This window comes from Achroia grisella, unplaced genomic scaffold (assembly GCF_030625045.1).
Source record: "Achroia grisella isolate CSIRO2021 unplaced genomic scaffold, CSIRO_AGI_Agris_v1 utg874, whole genome shotgun sequence".
NCBI classification, from domain to species: Eukaryota; Metazoa; Arthropoda; class Insecta; order Lepidoptera; family Pyralidae; genus Achroia; species Achroia grisella.
Window position 1 is genome coordinate 4,686,459 of NW_026713051.1, and position 25,593 is coordinate 4,712,051.

At 32.1% G+C, this 25,593-nt stretch overlaps 2 protein-coding genes and 1 long non-coding RNA gene across 3 annotated transcripts in view; 2 read left to right on the top strand and 1 right to left on the bottom strand.

Moving 5' to 3' along the window:
- LOC131853129 (uncharacterized) overlaps positions 1-17,662 on the bottom strand; it is a 30,156-nt gene extending 12,494 nt beyond the window's left edge. The window contains exon 1 of the mRNA XM_059203949.1: positions 17,311-17,662. Within this exon, the coding sequence (XP_059059932.1) occupies positions 17,311-17,526 (216 nt within the window). The 5' untranslated portion in view covers positions 17,527-17,662. The remainder of the gene's footprint in view (positions 1-17,310) is intronic.
- Positions 1-25,593, top strand: part of LOC131853125 (glycosyltransferase-like domain-containing protein 1-like) — a 77,712-nt gene that overhangs the window by 27,999 nt on the left and 24,120 nt on the right. The window lies entirely within an intron of this gene.
- Positions 18,734-25,457, top strand: LOC131853136 (uncharacterized). The gene is made up of 4 exons (XR_009357974.1): positions 18,734-18,920; positions 19,699-19,781; positions 20,437-20,629; positions 25,321-25,457. It is a non-coding gene; the product is annotated as an uncharacterized LOC131853136 (long non-coding RNA).

The following is a 25,593-nucleotide window of genomic DNA, read 5'->3' on the forward strand; positions in this document are numbered from 1 at the left end:
TTCTACGGCCTTGGTGGTCTACCGGTTTAGCACCGCCTCACTTCCGATGGACGCGGGTTCGTTTCTTCGCACGACACACACATTTCTATTTTTTATTTTATACCACGTAGGTGGCAAACAAGCATACGGCCTATCCGATGGTAATTGTATTCGTATGTATAATATGTATATATTTACGAAACAAAATATAAAATATATATATCTATATATTTGTATCAGTTTTCTATGCCCATAACACAAGCTTTAGCTAGTTTAACTTGGGACTACTAGTTTAAATGTCGCTGTTTAAATTGTCTGGTGTTATTGTTATTATATAATAATGTGACTGTAGTAATTGCTATTATTTTATTTCCTAAACAAATATAATATAATTGAGAACAATTCTCGTTTTTTGCAGTTTATTTAGGTACTCAACAGCATAGCTTGTAACGGCATTTTCATAAAATTATATTCATAAATCGAATATTCGAGGAATTGTCGGTTGGTTGACAAGTGAAAACATAGTGCTTAGGAGAACACTACACTGCCATGTCTATGATCAATTGTTTTATATCATAATGTAATATAAAATAATAAATAATCCTGGACAATTGTCACAGCGCCATCTGGTCCCACGGTAAGGAGAGCTTGTTTTAGTACTAGACGACTGATATGAATACTCTGATTTTTTTACTAAAAATACATAAATAATAACAAGAAAGAAAACATTCAGACCCATATAAACAATCTTACTCATGAATACAAATATTAGCACCGTAATTGCGAGTAATCGAACCCGCGTCCATCGGCAGTAAAGCAGTATGCTAAACCGCTAATTCACCGAGGCCGTCTAGATATCATAAACAGAAAGCTACACGCTTTACGTTTGTACATTCCATCATACAGTATTTAATAAATTAACAATTTGCAATAATTGATCAAATATATGGAATGGTATCTACCAGTACAATGTTTTGTAACTCAATTTTGTAAATTATTTCAGAAAACCTTATAGGGGTATATAGAATTAATCTATTACACATTTTACAATTACTACCGTAACTCTCTGTACCCATAATATGATTTAATATTATATACAGAAGTATATATGTAAATAAATTCAATACATACGATAGTGTAATACGTTTCTTAGAGCTAAAGACCATATGCAAGTCACGTGTGCCGTAACCTCGTCGATGCCATATCGCATCAGATCCGGTGTATACCTATACTAGAATATTATCGTGGGGTTACGTTGGTACTACTGGTACCACCTTACTATTTCACACAAAGCACATCTAGTCCCAAACTAAGACTAACTTGTGCTATAGGTAATAGGTAATTAAAATAAATAGTCAAATTCCTTTTGAGGTTAATAAAAAGTACTTATTTGAGTCATTAAACTATTTCTTTCAATTATGAAATACTTTTTATAACTATATATTGTTTAGAGTATGGGAGATTGTTACTACTTAACTAGAGGCCTCGAAGAGAGAATTCGAAAAATAACTACTGCATTTATAAACATCTTTTTATAATTTGACGACCTCGGTGGTATAGCGGTCTACACAGCTTTACGTCCGATGATCGCGGGTTAGATTCCTCGCACGACACAAACATTTGTATTCATGAGTATGATTGTTTGTGTCGGTCTGGGTGTTCTCTATGTATGTATTTACGAAAAAAAGAATTATGTATTTGTATCAGTTATCTAGTACCCATAATACAATCTTTAGCTAGCTTAACTTAGATCTAGATGGCGCTGTGTGAATTGTCCTGAGATTATTTTTATTATTATTATAATTAATAACTAATTCCTAGTACTTTATATCTGTCTCCTATCTCAAATGCTTTGAAAGCGTAACCAACAAACTCCTTTCGCATTCATGTATTATTATATATTATCATGAATTTCACCAGGACTGCAATGACAACTATAATTTCTATAACCCGTTCTTTCAATGTGATTTCGAATCTTTCTTAACCAATAATATAGGCAGGTATTTTATAAGTAAATCAACGCGTAAGTATGTCTTAAAATCAAATAGAAGAAATGTCAAATATACATCTGTTTAGGAAATTCTAAAATAGACGAATATTTGCAATTCACTTATTTGACAAGCTTTTACCAGCTATATGTGTATTCGTTAAAAAGAGGGCTGCAAGAATTTCAATTAAAAACTAATACATCATGACAGTATGTCACGATACTGTATGAATCTACCAGTGATTTACGGTTACATTGCGAAGCGAAACTAATCGCTAAAAAAAATATTACGGTCCTACGTATGAGTAATGTCATCATTTTGCTGTGATTTTACGAAAAACATAACGATGCTGTTTTTTGGAAAGAAGCTGAATCTTATTTCTACTTTTCATATTATACTAGCGAACTGCTGCGTCGCCGCATGTGTTCATTACACTAAAATACAGCTTATATACTTCTAAGAAGTACTTGGTACAATTATGAGTCGCTTTTAATAGCTGAAACGTTTTTTTAAATCGTAAAGTATATTTTCAGTTTTCTAATCATTATTTTTACATAGTATAAAACAAAGTCGCTGTCGCTGACTGACGCAACATATTTTGAAACGGCATTTTTTAATAGATAGAATGGTTCATGAGGAAGGTTTATATGTATACTCGTAATACATGTAGGCCCATGCGAAGTCGGGGTGGGTTACATGCTTATTTGTAGTTTTGTTATTTAATATCTAAAGAATATTTTAATGAAAATAAACTATGTATATTTGGTATTAGGCGAAGATGGAGGTATAACTTTTATTCGGGAATGTTGATATCCCACAGATAATTCTCTAATGTAAGATATGTTGGATTTGATTCTTATGGCCTTCTCATTATTAATGAATTAAGAAAATTTAAGTATCAACATATTGAGGATGGTTGGCTGTACACTTGAAGTAAGAATTCCTTCTTACTTCAAGTGTACTGGCTTGAGGGAATCTGTAGTAAAAATAGTGAGTGAGGTAAAATGTAACCAAGTGCTATTGGCATCAATATAATAATTACGTACAAATACGCAGGCGACGTTTATTCACATAGTTTCATAGAGAAAAACAGAGCTACCCAAGCAACTCCGGTTTCTCTTGCACTAGTCTATCTCAATCCTGTTGTTTGTCGATTTCCAGACATAGACGTATTTACCTGTAATTTACTACATTTTGATGACAATAGATTTAGGTCGTAAATATACTTCAAATTGTTTGCTTTCTTATTATTTTATATATAATGAGGATATTGGGAAACTGTAAAGCTCACTTAGTATAATGTGAATAAATAAATAAACAAATGAATTTCGCAATACAGGTAACTCTATAATACTCCTTCGTATACATAGGACGATAAGTAACTGACTTTTAGCAGTACTTTCGTAACTTAGTCACGTATTCTTCATTCCGCGCTGATATCCCACGTGCATGATAGTTGTGAGTTAATTTGGCGTACATTCATGCGTCGTTGGGCAAAGTAAAAAATCGTGTTTTATTCTATCAACGTAGAAAAAAAGAGTTACTCATCAAGCCCGGATCCCGATAATTTAAACAAATGCGCGTTTCTGTCTCGCTCAGGGTAAATCACCCGACCGTGGCATTCACTGTGGTATTTGGTAGTTATAACAAGGAATAGGTATTCTCAAGTATAATATTATTATTCACGCTTACTACAAAATTTGTTGCAGAGAGTAAAGTAGACCCGAGTTTTTTTGTGGCAAGAATAGATAATAAATGGTAACCGTCACCTAATTGAACAGCAAATACACAACAAAACAAAAGCAACACGAAATTCGAAGTCTTCCAGTATATATAATATGGCTAGTAATGTATGCGAAGGCGGGTGCACAATTTCATTATCATTAATTAAAAAGCTCCTATCTTTGATTGGTCTACTATCTCTAATTAGGTATTTAATAAATTGGAAACTAAAAATCCCGCTTGTTAGCTGTTAACGTGTTCGTTACTTAACAACAATAACGTTCGCCTCCATGCTCGGTTGGCTCCACCAGCTACCACTTTTCCGGTTGACGATTCATTGATAATAACAATTTTTGTACCTTTTGCTTATATTTACTAACCAATTGAACGTTGCGTACTTCCTTAATAATATATGAAAGTAAACTCTCATTTATTTTAATGAAATTGGAATCGAACTGAAATATCAATGCACCTAACAGAAACCGGTGGATGCTGCCTATTTTGTAAACAGTACTAAGGGCCTTAAAAAATAATTTTTGACACCCTGAGTTTTGTGTGTTCCATTCCTAATCACTGATTTAAAATCTTTTTCAAATCTTACTCATTGTTTTCAATTTCAATTTTATATATTCAAACCTTCATTTTCTTTAATTCTACTACTATAATTATCTTTCTCTCTAAATGTAGACAAAGGTTGCTAAAGAAGCTTTTTTTATTTCCAACTGTTTATTTCCATTTCTATTTACTATTTTTATTTCCAATTAATTATAAATAATAATATTGGGTACTGTATTACCTCCTTATCAACTTTCACCCGTAAACTGTCCTATTTATTCCGGTCAACTTCTCAAACTTTGCGTCTAATAATTCCTCAGTAAAAAAACCTGCTACTGCTAGTCATGTCTATCAGGTCATCCTCCACGATGATTCACCAGGAAACCAACATGGTAAATTTTCCCTACTACTACGAAATATGTATCTAATTGGGTAAAACTAATTTGTTTTTTTTTAGACTGCGAATCTTTTTAATGTTAGTGTAAGCAATGACGTCATCCGGTTAGTGACCTTGTGCATCGAAGTATGAAATTAAGCCAGTGCCAGCTATATACTGACTTCACACGCATGCGCCAAGAAATACTTCTAAAAAACAAGCCTTCAATGTATATTACTTTTTCTATCCCGAATAATCTTCAAATAATCACGCAGCTCGAGTTTCTTTCTCAGAAAAATATGTACACCAACTGTTACTGACAGCTTGACCAGTGAAGCCGTTTTGATTGCTCTTGTTAAATTATATTTTTAATACATATATTTTTCTATTTAACTTATAGTTAGTTACATACAATGACATTTAGTCATCCACAACCTCTGTATTTTTAAATATTGTTATTCTAACCTAACAGTGGAATTGATTTATTTTTGTTATATCGGAATTTTAAACTATATACCGACCTACGTCTATATCGTTATACTAGAAGATAACTTGCAAAATAAACAGGTTAAGATTTCGCCATTATTTTCTTCATTGATCCTCTATGGCGTTTATAAACGTACGACTACTGAGTCCGATAATTGACCTTCTATCGGTGCTATTAGACTTAAATTTTTAACCAACTCTAAAAGTTCCTAATTTTTAATTAAAGAGGGTCCTAAAACGGCTGTATTTTTTAATGTTCGTTACTTCATAACTCCCTTATTTATAAACTGATTTGAAATAAACTTTTTTATTTGAGTGTATTTATTTTTTAATAAAATTTTATTCAGATTGGTCTGATTTGGATTCAGATTGGTGTTGATATTTATTTTAAGAAATTTATCGTCTGGCATGTATTCTAATACGTGCCAGATGATAAATTTCTTTTCCTGACCATCGCTTCCTAAGTCTTTCTGCGGGTTTAGCCCTCTGCACGCATCCCCATTATCGGCCAACTGTCGCGGACAGCATTAGATAAATAATTAAAAAAAAAACTGCTTAGCCTATCGCTAAGCAGTTTCATTTGGATGAGATAATAATTAAGTGACGTAATTAAAAGTTATTTCGTCTATTTTCTAGCACTCTGCAGACAGCAAGAAAAGAGACAGCAGAGCAGACTGTTCTCTGTATAAGATATAAGGGCATACAACGTAATGTACAATAGCTTAGTACATCGACCTTAGACGGTGTAGTCAAGGTTTAATAGGAATAAAAACAATCAGTCGCAAACAAAAACAATGAGTTTAGAAGTTGAACAATGAGTGAACAGTATTAACGCCATTAACTAGACATATAACGGTGTTAGTTACATTGATGAAGTGGATCCAACAGACAATAGTGTAGTCCCGTTTAGTCGTGGGTGGCGGTTAAACAAAGATCAGTTGTGTTTAGATCCATTTGCAGATTCTTCATTACAGCAATAGCAATATTATAACAACCTAAGGCAATTCACGCAGCACCGTGTAGTTTCAAGCTGAAATACCATATTGGTAATAACTAATATAAAAGCGTAGATACTTTTTTTTGTTAATATACTATATTACATATAGAAAATACCCATGCCAATATTTATATCGGTCGCTCCAAATTCCTCGCTCGCTACAAACATAATTGTTTACAATTATACTCATGTTTGTACCGAGCGAGGAAACGAACCCGCGACAATCGGATGTCAGGAGGTGTGCTAATCCGCCAGACAACCGTGGCCGCCAAATATATTTTATACTTATATAGGATATATTTGTCGTAGGAGTACGTTAGTATTACCAACTTTAGATAACAAAGATTTTTCTTAATATGTAGGTAGGATTATAAACGCAATGCGAAAGTTTGTGAGTATGGATGTTTGTTACTCTTTTACACAAAACCTACTAAACGGATTTTGATGAAACTTTAGAGTGAGAGAGTTTATGCATTAAAATGATACATGGGCTATATTTTTTATTTAAATTTAACGCGGTTGAAACCGCGGGCACAGCTAGTCCTTTATAATTCTCATGTCTGAGAGCATTCAATTATTACAACAAAAAGTCATGTTATTTATCAGAATTCCTTTATGGTATACAATAACCGAAATGGCAACAGATGTTTTAAAGGCCAGTGTACACGATACACAATGTTTGCACTTATTATTGGCCCGTAAGCCAACCACAGGTCAATGTGACCAATTTCCTTCCGGTTAAAAACTTCTGTAATGGTTATGTTAATTGTATGAAGCTTAGTGAACGTCAGCTGCGGCTCTGAATGTGGGCTGAGGAATAGGAACCTAACAAACTTTTAATTTTATTATCAAAATAAACCTTTTCAACTCTTACTTTATCGGAAATTAATATTAACAGGTTGACTACTGCTCAAAATATAGCTTTATATTAATAACTGATGCCCACAACTTCGTCAGCGTCTAATTAATTCTTGAAATTATCCAAATCCAGTTATTTAATTATTATGTGTTTTATATACCTTATTATACTCCCTATTTTACTGTTTTATATTCATGACAAAAATACCCAATATACTACGTTGAGGTTAATAAGAATAAGAATAATAATAATAGAATACAATAGAAAAAACTTCTTACAATTAAACTAAATCTGAGTGAACAAAGAAAGAAACTCAGGTGTAACTTTCTCTATATATTTTTTTTAGTTTTCAGATTTTGTGAGAATAATATAAATTACAAATTATTAATATGTAGCTATATAGTACATGATAAAGGATTTCAGTAATAGAGCGTATTGACCTCCTCCTGCTATACCATGCACCATGTCAAGTCAACCTCCACGTGGTTCGTCCTAGAATCCAACGTGCTTGATGACGAATTTGCCATGATGGACCCATGCTCATCTTATCTTCCTCTGTGTCTGTGTCCCCCTTAGATCAGGCATCATTACATAATCATCATTTAAAAAAGCACATAATTGTAAAATTATCAATCTAAACGTCAATTAAGATAAATAATAACTTATTTATAATTGCTGAATTCATAATTGTTAATTAAAAATTCGTTACTTCAAATATTATCGTTGAATATAAATAATTACTCTATACATATAAAGAATTAATATATACATAGGTATATGTAGGTAAATAGGAATCCGCATTCACAGCATCACACGTGAACGACTGGAACGATATCGCTAATTCTTATTTTGTTCTAAAGTGAAAAAAATAAAAAAGTTGCCATACGAATTCAAATTTCATATTTAATAGAGGACAACGTATATCGAGCTAATATCTTAATAATTAATTCCATATTTAGATATTATGTTGTAGTTTGCGCTAATTTATGAAGTTATGTTACATTAATCCATATTTAATTCATTAAAAAAAATCGTAGCATTTTTATATTTACATTCCCATAAATGTAATATATATGCCAATTTACAGTTGATGTCACTTTATCTGATATCTAGACAGACCTCAAGTGGCCACACCTATATCAGTACCAACAAACACTAAACTTGAATCTTAATGCATTACGTTAAGAGCCAAACTTATTTAATATTCCGTTACTGCTGGTAACTGTACGCTAGTAAACAAATATCTTATAATATGAACTGATAAAATACCTCACATTCCATTCATAATAATAAGATATATATTTGTTACTACCTACATACTTTAAAAATGATAATAATCCTATGTCATTACGAGTAAACTATTAACAAATAAATATTTTTATGTGATAAATTTACTCACAAAATTTCCGTCGCACCAGAAATTTAATTCTTCGACCCTTGCTTAGTCAATAAATAATAAACAATTATTGAAACTGTGAACAATTCACACAGCGCCATCTAGTCCCTAGTAAAGCATAGATTATTATTACCAAAAAGAAATGTATTTCGATATTTCTCTCACTTGTTTAATACCTATAACATAAGATATGCTAGAAAACACAAAGACCAATGCAAACAGTCACAGTCATGAATACAAAATGTTTGCATCGTACAAGCAATCTGAGCCGCGACCATCGGAAAAAAAGGCGGTCTGTTAAACCGCTAGACCACCGTCATTAATAATTCAAGTAGAGAAAATTTCTTAAATAATTTAGATATTTTTGGTACAATTACTTTGGAATGCGATCATCTAACAAAACTAAGTAAAGTTATAAATCCATTAGATCGCAGAACATAAAAAGTAAGAATTTTATATAATTCATTGACAAACAATGACATCTTTTTAGCTATAGTATACATAAATAAATCATCAGAATAAATTATTAGTAGTTTTGATTTACCATTAGCGTCTATAATAAACTTATTTGCATAAAGTAAAAAGCACCATAATTTGTGCAATGTCATATATCTCATTTCTTATCGAAATAATTAGCATAAAAGTATCATAAAAATATAGCATAAATGATGATATCACCTAAGAGCGTGCTTTAAATTTTGAAACCAATTTACCAAAAACAAGTACACCGCCGCCGGGAGACGAATCAAGTCATTACTTAAATATTTGATTGTAAAAAAGCTACTTGTCAAAACAAGTTCAATTAAATATATTTTTTGAGAAAATGCTGTCGCAACGAGGTGATTAAACTGATTTATTGCAGTTTTATGCGTATTTAATTTAATAGTTGCAGAATATCTATTTAATTTGCTAACATAGTAGAACATGATATTGGACTTTACAAGCAGAATTTACTCAGTTACAACACCACAACCTAAACAATATATATCTACATTTACCTATCATTAAATATTCAATTCAGCAAAAGTATTATTAGTATTCGTTACTTATTTTATATATTAACTAAATACTAATTTCTAGGTCATTGAATGCAACTGCTTTTTCTGTTAAAAGATTTTGTTATTTTCGCATAATTGTCTTTTTTTAAGACGTAAATAGTGTAACTTCAATAGTAATTTCTAGTCAAAAAGTAGCGAGTCTTTTTCTGTTAAAATTTTTTATTGTCATCTGTCCTTTTTTAATGTACTTTATATAAAAATCATTAGATTACTGGCCGCTATCGGCAAAGAAATAGTCAGTATTAATTTTCTTAGATGTATATCAAGATGTAATAAAATAGTTAGTTAAGTATTTATATCAGTTGTCTAATAGGCGCTGTGTGAATTATTCTTATTGTATTATTATGTATAAATACCACAACTCTACTACTATTACTAATATCATATTGATCTAACATTTAGCAATAGCCTGTGGTATCCAATGACCTGCGTATGAGCATGCCTCAACCCTAACTGCGGAAACTGGCTCCGTAAATGTCAACTGATAGCCTAATTATGTAACGGACTGCATATTTTATAGGCAAGACTGTAGGCAAGTGTGCCTACGATCGTAAACTAATATTTAAAACAGGTAGGCAGTAATTGAAGAAACGGACATCTCATCATAATAACACCCAGTGATCCTAGTTTTTTTTAATTATATATTTTATTTCTTACTTACTTTTTACTGCACTTAGAACTTAAAATAGTACATGAATATTAATAATATTGTGAGTAAGGGTAGGCTTATCTCTAAACGAGATCTCTTCCACCCGACCCTCAAGCAGTGATAATTAGTAATTTTATAAGAAATTTTATCCTAGTTTTGTACCCCCAGTACCATGGTGCTTCTTGGGGATCGGAGATTATTTGATAGACCCGTAAGTTTTAATGCAATTATAGTAGTATGTGGTAGTATGCACCTGAGAATTTGTGGGCTTTTTTGAATAGAATATATGGCACGCCTACACTAACAATATTCATTCATTGGATACCTATGACGCTGAAAGACCTGTTAGAACTATTGAGATATGACTTTAATAGTTGTGAATATAAACTACGTCCTAATTATTCAATTAGGACCTAGTTTATATGACAAATAGAATAAAACTAGCAGTTTTTAAGTAAAACCTTTAAATACAAACAGACTGTTTGTCTTAAACTTTCAGCGGCGTCACATTCGTTCCATTTGATTATAAGCAACGATAATGATATAATATTTATCAGTTAGAGTCAAGAGCGAAATGAGGAATTATGCAAAAAATTCAAGGCGATTGGATTTTTAAGTATTATATTCATTAATTACCAGTTAGTGAATAATAGCGACGGTAACGGCGAAGATATCACGTAATATATACGTAAAAAAACCTGTAAGAACCATCAGGTTTCTATTCGTTTTGGAATAAGACCCGAATTGATACGAGGCTAAAAATGTATTACCTACTGTTAGTCATTAAATATTTTGCAATCATATTATGCAGTATCTATATCTACATAAAAATACATGTTTATTCGTACTTTATGTGGTATACCGTTAAATTTGCGATAAAATTTTGTCAAATTATAATTTCTTGGTAATTCTGCAAAAGTTAAATATAATAAGTATCTATTAACTTCGAATAAGTTGACCACTAAATTTTGATAGGTACTACCTTTTTATATTTAAACATTTATATACCAAATGAAATTTCCACGATACCTTCGTGCTTTATTATTACACTAGCTACTCGTCCCGACTTCGCACGAGTATACATGTATTATACATATAAAACTTCCTCTAGAATCATTCTATATTTTAAAAAATTCCGTTGCCTAGTTTTAAAAGATTTAAGCATACATACGGACGGACAGACAGAGACATACTTTGTTTTATACTAGGTATATAATAACAAATTATTTCTAATGAAACCGTCAAGTTGTTTGTCAATTATATAAAAACAATACATTTCATTAAGTAATTTAGAAATTAATGAATTGTTTTGGCAAAAAGAACATGCCTCTCCAACCTTCATCAATTGGTGTATCAAATAAAATATTAATATAAGTATATTTCTATCAATTCTAATTAAACAAAAAACTTACCTTTTTTTGACAATATCACCAAAATTATGTATTCCGCGACAGTAATACGCTGTTTATGAAGGCACTATAAACAATATAATACCTTTTTTCCGTTACTTAACGAGTTGAAATGTTCGTGGGTTCACAGTAGAATTTTTTAATCGATAATAAATCTCCGTTTCGCACACACCTCAGCCCAAGGAGATAGAACCAACAATGGGTCCTATCACCCTTTCGTATCGCGAGAATACTTTACAATGGATATTACTTCCGTTACTGGATACCAAGCTGTAGTGCTGAATACCTACCTTGATGCACTTGTGACCCCTAGATGATGTATAACCAACGCCGCAAGTTTCTAGAATGGCAAACACCGCCTTAAGTATACGTGAACAGCATCAAGAACGTGACGTCATTATATGATATTATTTTACTCAGTTGCTACTTCGGAGGACTAAGGTGTCAAGGCATGGTATTGTGTAATTTCATTGACATTTCTCACCTATCGATTAAACAACTACTAGATATCTGATATCTTCTAGTTATTACCCGCAACCTACACTACGTTTCCCAATTCGCGGTCTCCACTCTAGAATACGTCTACTCCAGCTACCATCAGTTCTGCGACAGAATGATGACATGACCAGCTGACTGCTACTTCAACTTGTAAATATGAAGAGCTATGTCAGTGACCTTAATTCTCTGGCAAATTACTTCATTTCGGATATGATTACTTTGAGTTATTGTACCAGTCGCATTATCGTATCGATATCAGAAATAGGCGAATCAAGAGTATGCAGTTAACTTTGTCGACCGAAGTCTACCTAGGAAAATGCATTCACTCAAATTTTTTTTTATCTGATAATATAAAAACAAATATGAGTATAGTAGTTAAAAATGAATTAGATTCTGGCAACTATCAACGTCAATTTGCGTGTAAACCAGTCCGTATTGGGTGCGTCAAATAAAACACTCATTGACGGACACGATAATTTTTTTTTTTGGTGTTTACTCTAAATTTGTATACAAACTAAACCGCCACTCCTATTTCCCTAACTATAACAAGCCCATTGCCTTTGAAATTACATAATAGTGTTCATTTCATTCCTTTTTAGGTCAGTCAATGATTTTGTTGAACTTTTTCAAACATGCGTATGTTATGTTTATCTGAGCATTGTTGATGCAAACAATACCATTGTTTGGGCAATGCACGCAAATGTTGCGGTGTTGCTAATTTTATTTTGCATTTGAATGTACTATTCAGTAATAGGTAATAGTGAAGAGTATCCACTTATGGTGGCCAGCGTCAGCGTTACTTCACAACGTCAGCCATGTAAGGCCGAAACAGGTTCTGTGCTCTATACACATATAAATTATGCATACTGTAAAAAACTATATATAAACCCTAAAAAAATATGTTTAAGCTTCATATATATTTATCTTTACATATCAAATGTCAAATCAGTCAGGGATTGATAACTAAAATATATTATTAAAAAGAGTCCCTTTAGGCCAAGTTCCGAATTTACTGGCAGCGGTCCCTCTTTGAATGGCTAGACTAAATCTTTGTCTGAGGTAGCTGCCAGCTCTTCGGTCAATAGAAATTACAGAAGAAAGTTGCTAATTTATATAATTAATATTCTTTATAGATGCAGTCTCAGTTGTCAATTTTTCTTCTATAATAAAATAATATACAGAAAATTATAAACAATAAATATATTCATCAGAAAGTGAAGCGAAGTAAATATACTACCGCACCGTCACGGTCATTTCTTGGACATTCAAGAAAGACTTAAAGATAAAAAGAGTCCTATCAATCTGAAATGCAAATAACACATACAAATATTTGAAATTTTTTGTAAAAAAATAATGTGCTCTGAATCTATATTAAATATGTATTTAAAGATTTCTAACAGGTTCTGCTTAAGTTGAAAAAAGGTGATACTGTGATAATGGTCCCATTTTATTATTATTATTATATAAAATATGATGCATGTGATCAATATATTCTAAGTTCAAAAGACTCTATGTGTTAAGTAATATACATAATAAGTATTGGAATTCGGATATTACCTAACATGTTGTCGTAATGACAAGAAACATGAATAAATATAGTAACCCTAATAAACCTTCAAATGTTATACAATAATTATAATAACATATAACAGCTTTCGTATAATTTTCTTATCGTATAATATTGACACTGATTAAATATTAATATTTCAAATTTATTAATATTATTATACGGTTATTAGTTCAAAATTATTATGCCCAAGATATTTGTTTTATGAAAGAGTAACAAGCAAGATTCTTGTTCGTTCTTCTAGAGCGGTAGATTAAAAGAAATAAGTGATGACTATTCAAAAGTGCTTCAATGTAAGTTTATTTGAATAAATAATTTTCTATTCTATTCTAATTTTAAATATAGATTATATACCTACTTGTTAATAGTTTAGGTTACGGGGCATAATTAAAGCGCGGCACTTTGGTATGGCAACAAAAGAAAGTCTGCAAGAGCGCCGAAAAGATTATTTTTTATTTATATGATTCTGCTTATTAGTGTTGATAGGCGAGACTTACTACCACCTAATATAATAATACCGTTACGGTTTCTATATTGATCGTCGCATACCTAATCCTTGTTAATGTGTATTTACCTATAACAAAAATCATATAAACGAGTGACAAGAAAGATTTCTTGCTCTTTCTTCTAGTGAAGGGTCTGCGTTCCGAGTGAGTGGTAGAATAAAAAAATAATAACCTTTCAAAATAACTTATGTTCAGTTTATTTAAATAAAGATTATTTCTATTTCTTAATCTATTTCTACAATTAATATTTTTATATCTTTATTTCATATAGACATTCTAACAATATTGTATAATGAATTCTTAATTCACATTTTTAAAAATACATTTCTATGACTTTTACTGTACTTAAAGAATTTATACTTACTTTACAATATTTATTTATCACAATTAGGAAGATCCTAAATCTCCCTAATTGTGACAAATAGATATTGTTTACATTAATGATATACAGGTCTCCTTATCTTTGCAATAATCTCAAAAGCTACTGAAACCTTTCTGAGCGATTTCTGAGGTAGGTCAATCAGAAATTAAAACCCGTGCAAAGTCATGGCGGGTCGCTAGTATTGTATACATCAGTATATAAAATTGAAAACGGTTTTATGTTGGAATATTAAATTACTTTAATAATGATAGTTTCTTTAATTAATTATAAGTCTGCAGAATATCAATTTTCGCTACAGTAATTGATATCTGAAACCAATAGTAATAATGCAATGTTTGCATCTAGAAATATATTAGTATGTGTATGTTGTAAAACGACAACAACGCATAAAGACCACAATACAACAAAAAAATTGCGACATTCCTTTTAATGGCACGCAGCGTTTTGTGGCAATGATATATAACCATTTCTAGTTCTGGTCACAACATTTTCTATTTAATAGGTACACTTTCTTACTAGTCAAATTCCATATTGTCATTATGAAGTCTGGCCGTAGATGCAAGAAACTGGCAACAGTTATAATGTTATGTAGATGTGTTGAGACGAGTTCATGTTTTTACGAGTGCTTTTTTTATAATAAATAAAGTCGAGGGGATGAGATTGTTACTAATGTGGATATTAATTTAAAAAAAAAAAATTATGCGCTCATTAGAAAGCATTACATTCTTTTTATTTAAGAAACGAATTGCCTTTTTTAGGGATGATGATGGAACGATGCACCCGCCTGTGCTATCGATTTACGCTGGCGCTGCACAAGTGGAGGATGAAAAAATTAGCATGAAATCAGACAACATGGTGCATTGCTAGCAATGGGGTTATTACACAAATTACTAACAATCTCCTTCACACCAACTCATCGCTATATCAGGCTGACCTCCACGCGATTTCCCCTGGAAACCATCGTGATAAGATTCAGGTGATTTGTCACGATGGGCTAACTGACCTGTCTTCGTGATCATCTTATCATCCTCCACGATGGCACGCCAGCGTAAACCGTTAGTGTAGGAGGGTGCACTATCCAATTATCATCCATAAAAAAACCTGTCGCCAATATAAACGTGAGTAACGCCCGTGAAATCTTTCATACATTGCTATTCTGGAGGACGAAGACATGTTAGTCCTCGGGTATAAGGGACATAACATTATGTCCCTTATACTGTAATTTTACTGCCTTATCCCTTCAAAACTTCAACCGAAACACAGCTTACAAAGCAGTGAGGTACCCAGGAGAACAAAATATTGCAAATTGCAAAATCTGATTGAATTTAATTGACTATAGATTTATTCTCTCATTGCTACCATATCTTTACGAGACTGCATCCATATATATGATATTTAAAAAATTATTACGGGATTAATTAATATAATAACTTACAGATGACCGACGGGAAGGGAACTGTTAGCAATGTGGACTTATAACTCCATAGCTAGCTAGCTACCATGTCAGGTTGACATCCACGCGGTTCTCTTTGCAAACCATCGTTAAAAAATCCTAGTGAATTTGCCACGATGGGCTATTTGACTTAACCTCATGCTCATCCTATCATCCTCCACTGGCACACCGCCAGCATAAGCCGTTAGCGCAGACGGCAGAACTATTCCATTAAAAAAAACTTACGGAAAACCATGAAAGAAACTTAAATAAACTATGACTAAAACCAGATTTTTAGATCTTACAATATATGCTGACGTGGCACAGGTGAAAGACGATAGGATAAGAATAAAAGATAAGAATAAACTTTAGTGGACATTTTAGTCTGCCGTGGCGAATACACCAGGAATTAACCATATGAATCAACCATGGAGAGACCTTGGGAGAGTCAACTTAACATAGTACAAGACTAGCAGCAGATAGGATCTATAAACTTTATTTTCAACATACCCTTTTACCAAATATAAAAATTACGCCGACCCCAATAAATGGGATAAGGAAGAAGCAGATGATGATATACGTAGCAATATATGGTACATATGTATAAAGAAATTTGTTCTGACTGGCTGGTTGAATTATCTAAAATCTGGACATTTAAATTTTAACCCTACCTTCTTTCTTCAAGATAAAACATTAAACATTTCTTCTACATGTATGAAATTTTTTTTTGATGTAAAAAATTTCGATTCTTTTAATAAAATGTCTGATTTAATCAGAGATTTTGTTAAGTCACCCTAACGGATAAAATAAATGATGAAAGTTTGTCATAAAATTGTATGTTCTTTTTTTAAAGAATGGTATTTTTTAAGGGAAATTTGAGTATGAAAGTTTTTTTTAAAGGTATGTACACTTGTAAAAACAGGACGCCTCAGCTAGTCTTAAACTTAATAGACATGTTACGATAAATTCGCATTGTAATACGCCATTAATGATAGACATTATAATTATAATTGTATAGTGTTACGCCAAGCATACCATTTCAATACCTACTGGATATTAATCACTTTCACTCGCTACTGATGATTGTAAACAAACAACAAAAGTATTTCATCGGTAAAAAACATTATATACAAAACAGCTTATTCATAACGAACACATAAATTATTTGGTAATGTAATGACCATCTCGGTGGTCTAGCGGTTTAGCACTTCCGATGATCGTGGGTTCAATTCCTCGTATGATGCAAACATTTGTTTTTCTATGTGCATTGTGTATTTACAAAAAATGCAACTAAATATGTGGTAACCCATACAATATCTGCTTAGCTTTGACTATATAGTGTTGTGTGAAGTGCCCTCATACATTATATATGGATCTCAGGATTACATAGTGTAAAAAAAAATAATAATAAGCATTTGGTAATTAATAAAAAATATATATTGTTAACTTACATTGTCAGTGGCCTCTCTGGATTTCATGTCTTGGGGACGCAATTTCAGGGCAGTATCTTGTTTCGGTATTGTTATTGGCGTTTTATATGTGTACCTATTAGAAAGCCTCCTAGCAAAATTGCTTTTAAAATCATCACATCTCATTATGGACTCGACTGGCCTAGGAAACTCATCATCGAGATTTGCCGGCAGCGAGTCGTAAGTTTGCATATACATTGTAATTTCGAAATTCAATTCAAATACATTAATTAAAAATGCAGTACTACATCGAAGTTCGATATTTGAATATTCGAATTAAACGGTAATGCTGCGCGCGCACATCGCGATGTTCTAAGCGGCTGTTTACGGCTAAGGTGGCTGTTGTACTGTCGAATTCTAACACCTGTCGTATAGTAGGCTATACAAAGTCGTTAGGCTTTCATTGATCATACAAATTGAAAACATACATATACATTAAATATTAACAGCGTGTTCTTAAAAAAGGACCAAAATATAGTGTATACAACAATGTTGTATATGGACACATTTTTATAAAACCTTCGTGACACTACATCAAAATATAGTGACATTTTGTTTTGAAAACTAAAAACGAGAAATAGCGCCATCTAGCAGCCACTCATTGATTTAAATAGTTATCATATTAGCAATAATGTACGCTCATATTGACTAGTCAGTTATCAGCATACTTCCCATCTAATCGTGTTATATTGAAATATAACTAGAGGTCTCCATCTCCTTAGAATTTAATTTGAAATGCAACTGTATAATTTGGGTAAAGATTTTATTAAGAGTAATAATTGAATGGTGTGCTCGCCTGCGCTAACGGTATTCGCTGGCGGGACATCAGTGAAGGATGATAAGATGAGTATGAGGTCAAGTCAGTTAGCACATCATGGCAAATTCACCAGGAATTTAAGATGATGGTTTCCAAGAGAGACCGCGTGGAGGTTATCTAGATATTGGTACTGGTACATTGCTAGTAAAGGGATTATTAATCCACATTACAGTCACATTGCTAGGAATACCATGTAAATTAGACTTTCATGCTATCCTCCTTCAAATAATCATATATATATATATAAATATATATAAAGTTTTTGAACCTGATTTGATTCTCCTTCCAATCTTCATCGGTGCCTGGAATAGCATCATTTCAACTGGCTTGTTTATTCAAATTGTATGTGATGAACAAAAAAAGTTATTTATACATTTAGTTTATTTGAAACAGACACGTAAATAATCGAAAGATTACCACCACCAATAATAACCTAGGTATGTTAAGTAAAACTGCAGAGATAATTTAAAAAAATGTAGGACAGTGTAAAGAAAATCTTTCTCATAATAGGTACAGGTAGAAGATACTCTTTCGTGTAGACATCTACCTCTGGACATTAATTTAATTTAAAACTTAAATGACAATTCGTTTGTCACGCTCATATCTCGGCATTCTTCAAAATTTTCGTTTTAATACGACATTGATTTTGTAGCATGTAATTTTCGATATTATTTTCAATACAACGTACAAATATAATTGTACGTTGTATAAAGTTGCTGTTATGCTAAAAATAGTTAATACAATATGACTGAAAGAAAAAGAAATAATCAATGCGGTGCGTATGTTTTATAGATATTTAGACGTTGTTTTAATCCGTCTTTATGTTCAAAAGTTTTACTTAAGTATGTGAGTAAAACTAACGTTAGTAAAAAAAAATACCTATCACCACGACTATTATTCCAAATGGGGTAGTCAAGTACCCATGTCAAGTGTCACCATGGACACAACACTTGACATGTCCACATTTTGGTGGGTATATTTAGGGGAGCCTACCGGACTAGGTGTAATTTTTGGTTAGTTGTCCATCGTTCCTTTACAGAAGAGCCAGACGGTATAAAGCCCAGGCAGTATAAGTCAGACAATATAAATTAACACTGTTTTTTGGTGTCGGTCAGAATCGAATTAATGATTTTGTGTTAGTCTGAGTAGTGGACCACCAGGTCTCGATACTTTTAAGTATTTAATAAGTAATAATAACGATAAAATATTTATATTTTTACTAGCTGACGCAACGCATTTTCATCCGCGTCAAATTTTCCCCGTTTTTGCAACAGTTTTCATTTAACTCCGCTCCTATTGGTCGTAGCGAGATATTATATAGCACATAGCCTTCCTTCTGAAATGGGCTATCCAACATTAAAACAATTCAGTCAAGGGTTCAGTAGATACAATCTCACAAAAGTACAAAAATACGTATTAAGTAGCAGATTGAGATCTGATGGAAAATTCATCACTCCTATTGTCCGCTGCTCGGCTACTTAAGTCTTTCTTCATTTGAGAAGATACATCAAATTAATGCTAATATAATATTTGGTAAATCTCTTTAATTTTAGATTTATGCGCCCTTAGCATACCACCCCCGATATTGCTAACTGTTCGAGCCTTAAGATTAATTAGAAAAGTAGTGTATTAATTGGTAAGAAAATATCCATTGTTAATATTTTCTACTACAATAGAATTTTCATTAAACAAAATAACCAGTTATCTGTTTGTGTGGTTTTCCTGGATAATGGAACGGTACAAATGTGCTATGGCTTACGATGGCTCGCCATTGGCGGGGCACCATTGAAGGATGATAGTTTGTTAGGATGAGCATAAGGTCAGGTAAGGTCGGCCATTTGTGACAAATTCAATAATAGTTAATCACGATGGCTTTAAGTAGAGCCTCGTAGAGGTCAACCTGGCATGGTACATAACTAATTTAAAATTATAATGAAGTCACTACTCCATATTACTAATAAACACTGATTGTGAATTGATCCTTCCTATGGGAAATGGAGTGGAGGAAGTAGTATGACATTTTCAAAGAATATATTGTTAAATCTATATTTAACATCATATCGTCTAAAAGTTTTAAATGTTGCTTATGTGATGACCCATGGCAACATATAGAAAGAAGAATATTAAGAAAGGGGAAGTGTCCGCATTGTATTAATAATGAAATACAACGTCTACTAAGACGTTGTATTATATGTATATAATAATAATAATAAAATTCCTGTTTAAATCTCGCTTAAAAGTATACTATTAAATAAAGTGTTAACTTTTTAATTATTTTAAATATTTCACAGCAATGAAGTAAAATGGCTCCCGAATTCCCCCCTAAATCAGGAGTGTGCAGCCACTTCGACCTGGTAGAGATCGTATTCATTTGCGTTGCGTTCACATTCTTGCTGATAGTTCTGACGCAGGCCTGCCGTATCATTGCATCTGGTTTCATGAACATAACCATGTGACGTCACACGCCATGGGAGCAGAAAATATGTACGTTCTCGTAAGATAATTACATCTAAATAGAAATCACACATAATGATATCGCATACAATAATTAACTTTCTATCTTAATAAACGAAAATCTCGCAATCTTCCTTCTTGCTAATATCCGGCACACTGGACCAATTTATTTAAATCTTGTTGGTAAAAGACGTGAGATAGATTTTATTACAATATATTTACTACAAATTTATGGATTCAACATCATAATTGATTTGCGAATTCTTGAGTTTTTAATACATTTCAACAACTTTCGAAGCGCATATTTTTCATTATGATAAATATGCGTTTGAATACAATTTGATGATTTTAAGACTTAATAATATTTGAGAAACATTTATCATTAGATAAGATTTAAGGTCTAATACCTCTTATACGAGTTACATCAAACATTACAGTGAGGTTATCAGATTTATGAATGTAGTTACTCATTAGTTGAAAATACACTTTTTTTAATCCATGACCGTTAGTATAGTTACCATATCTGATATGTCTGGTCTTATTGGTCTTATTATACATAATAGTAATATTGCGATATCACGAATTATGACAAGGTACAAGGCCTGCTTATACATTCTTCATTTCTTCTCTATATAAACTATAAAACTGCTCCGTCCGCGTATTTTAGTCAAAAGGGGTACAAAAATTTACTTCACAATTAATATTACGATAAATAAATTTTAAGACTCTTTGTATGAGGGTGGGGTGTTAGAAATAGCTAAAAAATACATCACGTGATTCCATTAATTTGTATTAATTGAACTTTAATTTTCAAAATATTAATAGGTGATGCAAAAACTTTGTACCCCGTTATACGAAAATTACGCGAACGGAGGAATATGAAATTTCCCCCAACAAGTAAGTTAATGTGTCCAGTCAGTTGCGTTAGAAAAACTCAGCTGTGCTACTTTACCTTTCTCACTTACCTGTGCTGCAACATGTTTCTGACCTAACTCAATTACCCTTGTAACGTAATGCTAAATGTTATTACCCACCACCGCAACGTGGCCACGTAATATTTTTGTCATTACTTTTTTTACGGCAAAGCAAATGATGAAATGTAAAATGTTCACAACTTCTGGTGACGTTTTTATCTTGTACTGCTTTGTTAGATCATAGTTTACTATTTGTATATCGTTGTGACAAAATCGTGAATCGTTTCATGAAAAGATTGCATTTCATTGTGAGATGTGGCATATAATTATAGATTATTGATGCATAACATCTTAGTCCTCGAATGCTTTTTACTTTCTACAATTGATAGAGCGCCGTCGATTACCAAGCGAAGTACAGCTTGAGTTATGGATACATAGATAATATACATATAAAGTACCCAGACCAATACAAACAATTATAAATTATACCCATAAATACATCTGTTTCCATTCTGCGAGGAATCGAACTCGCGACAATCGCAAGGAAAGCGGTGTGCTAACCGCTTGTCTACCAAGGCATACTACTCGTAGTTGCGAATATATCGCAATTGTTTTCTGATATAGTAAATACTCAGACATTGTTTAAAACTACTCCAATACCTTCTAGGTAAGTAAGAAAAGAACTCAACTCGACTGTATATATTATTATAATTATAAGAATAATCAAAACTTTTTTTCTGATATTGAATACATATTTTTGTTTATTTGTAAGCTCCACCTTTTGATTTGGTATACCTAAATTTTATCAAAATCTGACATTCGTTTTAGGTTATCTATAATAAAACAATTATAGCTGGTTTTCTCGTGGACGAAGACAGGTCAGTCAGCCCAAGTCAGGTCAATAGTTCTATATCTATAATTATTGAAAAGTATTTTTAAAATACAAATTTTATTAAAAAAAAAGTGGGCAGTGATAGATGATAGATAATCAACAAATCTAGTAATTTATTGAAAATCAAACACTATCAGGGTTTTTATCTAAACTTTTGAATTTCCGAACAAGTATCCGAATAGATAGTCAAAAGCATTTTCAAACATTGTTAATATGGATTCTTAATTAATTACTAGATCTGTTCGATTTTCAAAATTATTTAAAAAAATGAAACATTTATAGTGTAGTATTTTACAATAAATTTCTGGAATTGTTCAGAACATCTAGTTCGATTTTCAAAATATTAAAATAGAACCCACATTGATAGTGTTCGAATTTTCAATAAATTACTGCATATATTAATGTATCTCGTGATAAAACAAAATAGAATGTATGAATATATAGGAGGGGCAGTATGTTATTATATTTGAAAGTCTTTCCCTATTCCCTTGTGAGTGTAATATAATTCATAAAGTCATCATGAGGTAATACAACAATTACAAATTATGAAAGGTGGGTTTTGAGCAATACATTTGGTAACGATCTCGAACGCAACGCTCGTACCAGTTTCGGCCCGTGAATGGACTATATTCATGTTATGTAACGACTCCAATCTTTGATGTCTGGCTATAGACAAGAATTTTATTGTAGGAGACAATACTATACATACACTACGTGTCGGTCTTGTTGTTACTACACGTATAGTGGTATTTTTTTTGGATCTAGTAAAAAATAAGTATATAGCGCGGACAACATTATTTATTCTTTTTCTTACTTCTTTCTTGAAATATGATAGCTTAGCGGTTTTTGGATTGATGTGCGTATGCATTCTTACGTACTATAACTACCACATGATAATTTTACGTAGCTATGTGGTCGAGTGTCTCGAGTGGTCATGTTTACTAAATGTGGCGTGGCGGTCGTTACTTATTTGTTTTTATATACATTAAAAAAATATTTCATCATTCCTTATACTTGTTTCATATTTTTTTAAAAGCTGTTATATTGAAATTACAATTAAACACTACAATTTTATTTTAGTTGAAACAAAAAAAAATAGTAACTTTATTCATTTAGTTTTAATTTCACCACGACGTCCACTGTTATCAATGCGTGTGATGGGTGGAGGGGGTTGGTAGTTATGGGAATTAGCAATTGGGTGCTAACACTATCATACCATGTTGACCTCCACGCAGCCCCAAAGCACATCAGCCAGGTTCATTCCTGGTTTGTTTGTTTTCCGTATCTATGAAGATTAGTGTCTCCATTAAGGGTGTATTGTTTTACATATAGGGACACTAATAAGTTTTCATTAATAAGTAAAACATGCCTATACCTACTCCGATTAGAGTCTTTTTGATGGACGTAGCCTCCCTGGAAGCCATCGCGACTATTTCGTGGTGATTAAGCAGGATGGACTAACTAACCTGATTTCATGCTCATCCTACATCTTCCAATAGAATCCAAACACCATTCAACATTAATCCATTAAAAGAATTTCCCTAACTACCCCCTTAGGAATAATACTCCTGAATGTTAACGAGTACATACTTATATCATCAACAACAACAATCAACAAAAATCAATTACTAATTCTATTTGTTTAAAAATCTATTCAAATTAGACTAATCTGTTCTCTCTGCCTACTCCGTGAGTGACCTACCGTGAAGATATTGTTAATTATAAATGCGCAAGATTGTTTATGTATGATAAAATTTTTATTGTTAAGTAATATTTAGTCGGTTGCACCAAGATGTTCTTTTAGATTATGTAATATAATGACCATGTATTCTTGACCTCATATGAAATCACATACAAATTCACTCGATTTTTATAAATCCAATGTTTGATAATAAGCTAAAAGAGAGGGAGAAATTTGTACATAATTCAATAATCATTGATTTGTTCCTATTTTCTTCGATGATACATTAATGTTGGTGGTTGTTTAGCACAGTGTCGGTGGGTGTTAGTTCGATCTCCGCGTTTTACAATTTGTATTCTTCAAGAATACAAATTGTATAGCGTGGGCATCAATCTATATGTGTATTGTTCTGAAAGAAATACATTAGTAGGTCATTTTTTTTCTAATACATATACACAATATAAAATTGTGTATTAGAAAAAAAATGACCTACTAATGTATTTCTTTCAGATGTGTAATATCCGTAGTGCATTTGTATTTATGACTATTTTAGAACTAGATTTAGCGCTGTTTTATAAATATGTAATTATTTAGTTATTTATATATTAATACCTGAAACAGAATCTGTGACGGAAATCAGTAATATGAAATTTAGTCTAATTAAATTTTCTTAGAGACAGAGCACATAAAGCAAAACTTATTTTATAATGATTCTTAAAAATATACTAAATTAATGAAAGAAAGAAATTATACAGATTACGATATGACATATTAATATACATGTTACGTCTCTAACAATAGAAACTTAAAATTAAATTCAAATTAATTTAGGTCGACTTTCGACGAGTTTTAATTTATTTATGTATTTGGTATATCAAAAAAGATGTCGACCCATCTAATGATAAGCACCTAACCATTCCCTATATACAATACGTATACAGAACTATAGACATCACGTTATCATGTGCTGCCATGACTAATACATTACCATTCCAAAGGATACGACTCGACGTCATAGCTCTTATCCTATAATTTCACTGCGTAATCGGTGCCCACAACCGAAACACTGTAAGCTACAAAGAAATAGGCGAGACTAAGGACAACAACTTTTACAATCGCTGATAAGTGAAAGGAAAAGAAAGGTTATTTTTTGATACATATTTTTATTGCATATTTTGGACTGACTGCCCTCTCTAGTCCCTTTCTGTCACATTATGTAATCTGTCTGTTTCAGAAATACGAGGAAATGTTGCAGTATGCTTCAACCCGGTGAGATGTGGGTGGCCCTTCAAACGTCTTTTAATACCATTGAGTCTCAATTTAGTCCTGCTTGTTACTGACAATCCTAAATAGTATTAAAGATAACAATATAAAAATAATATCGATTTATGCCATTTTTTATTTTCCACCTGCACATTTAGTCTGTGGGATTAAATATCAGACCAAAATTTACTACTTTAAATAATCATCTATTCATATGGGATATATAGCAGGGAAGTGGATTGTT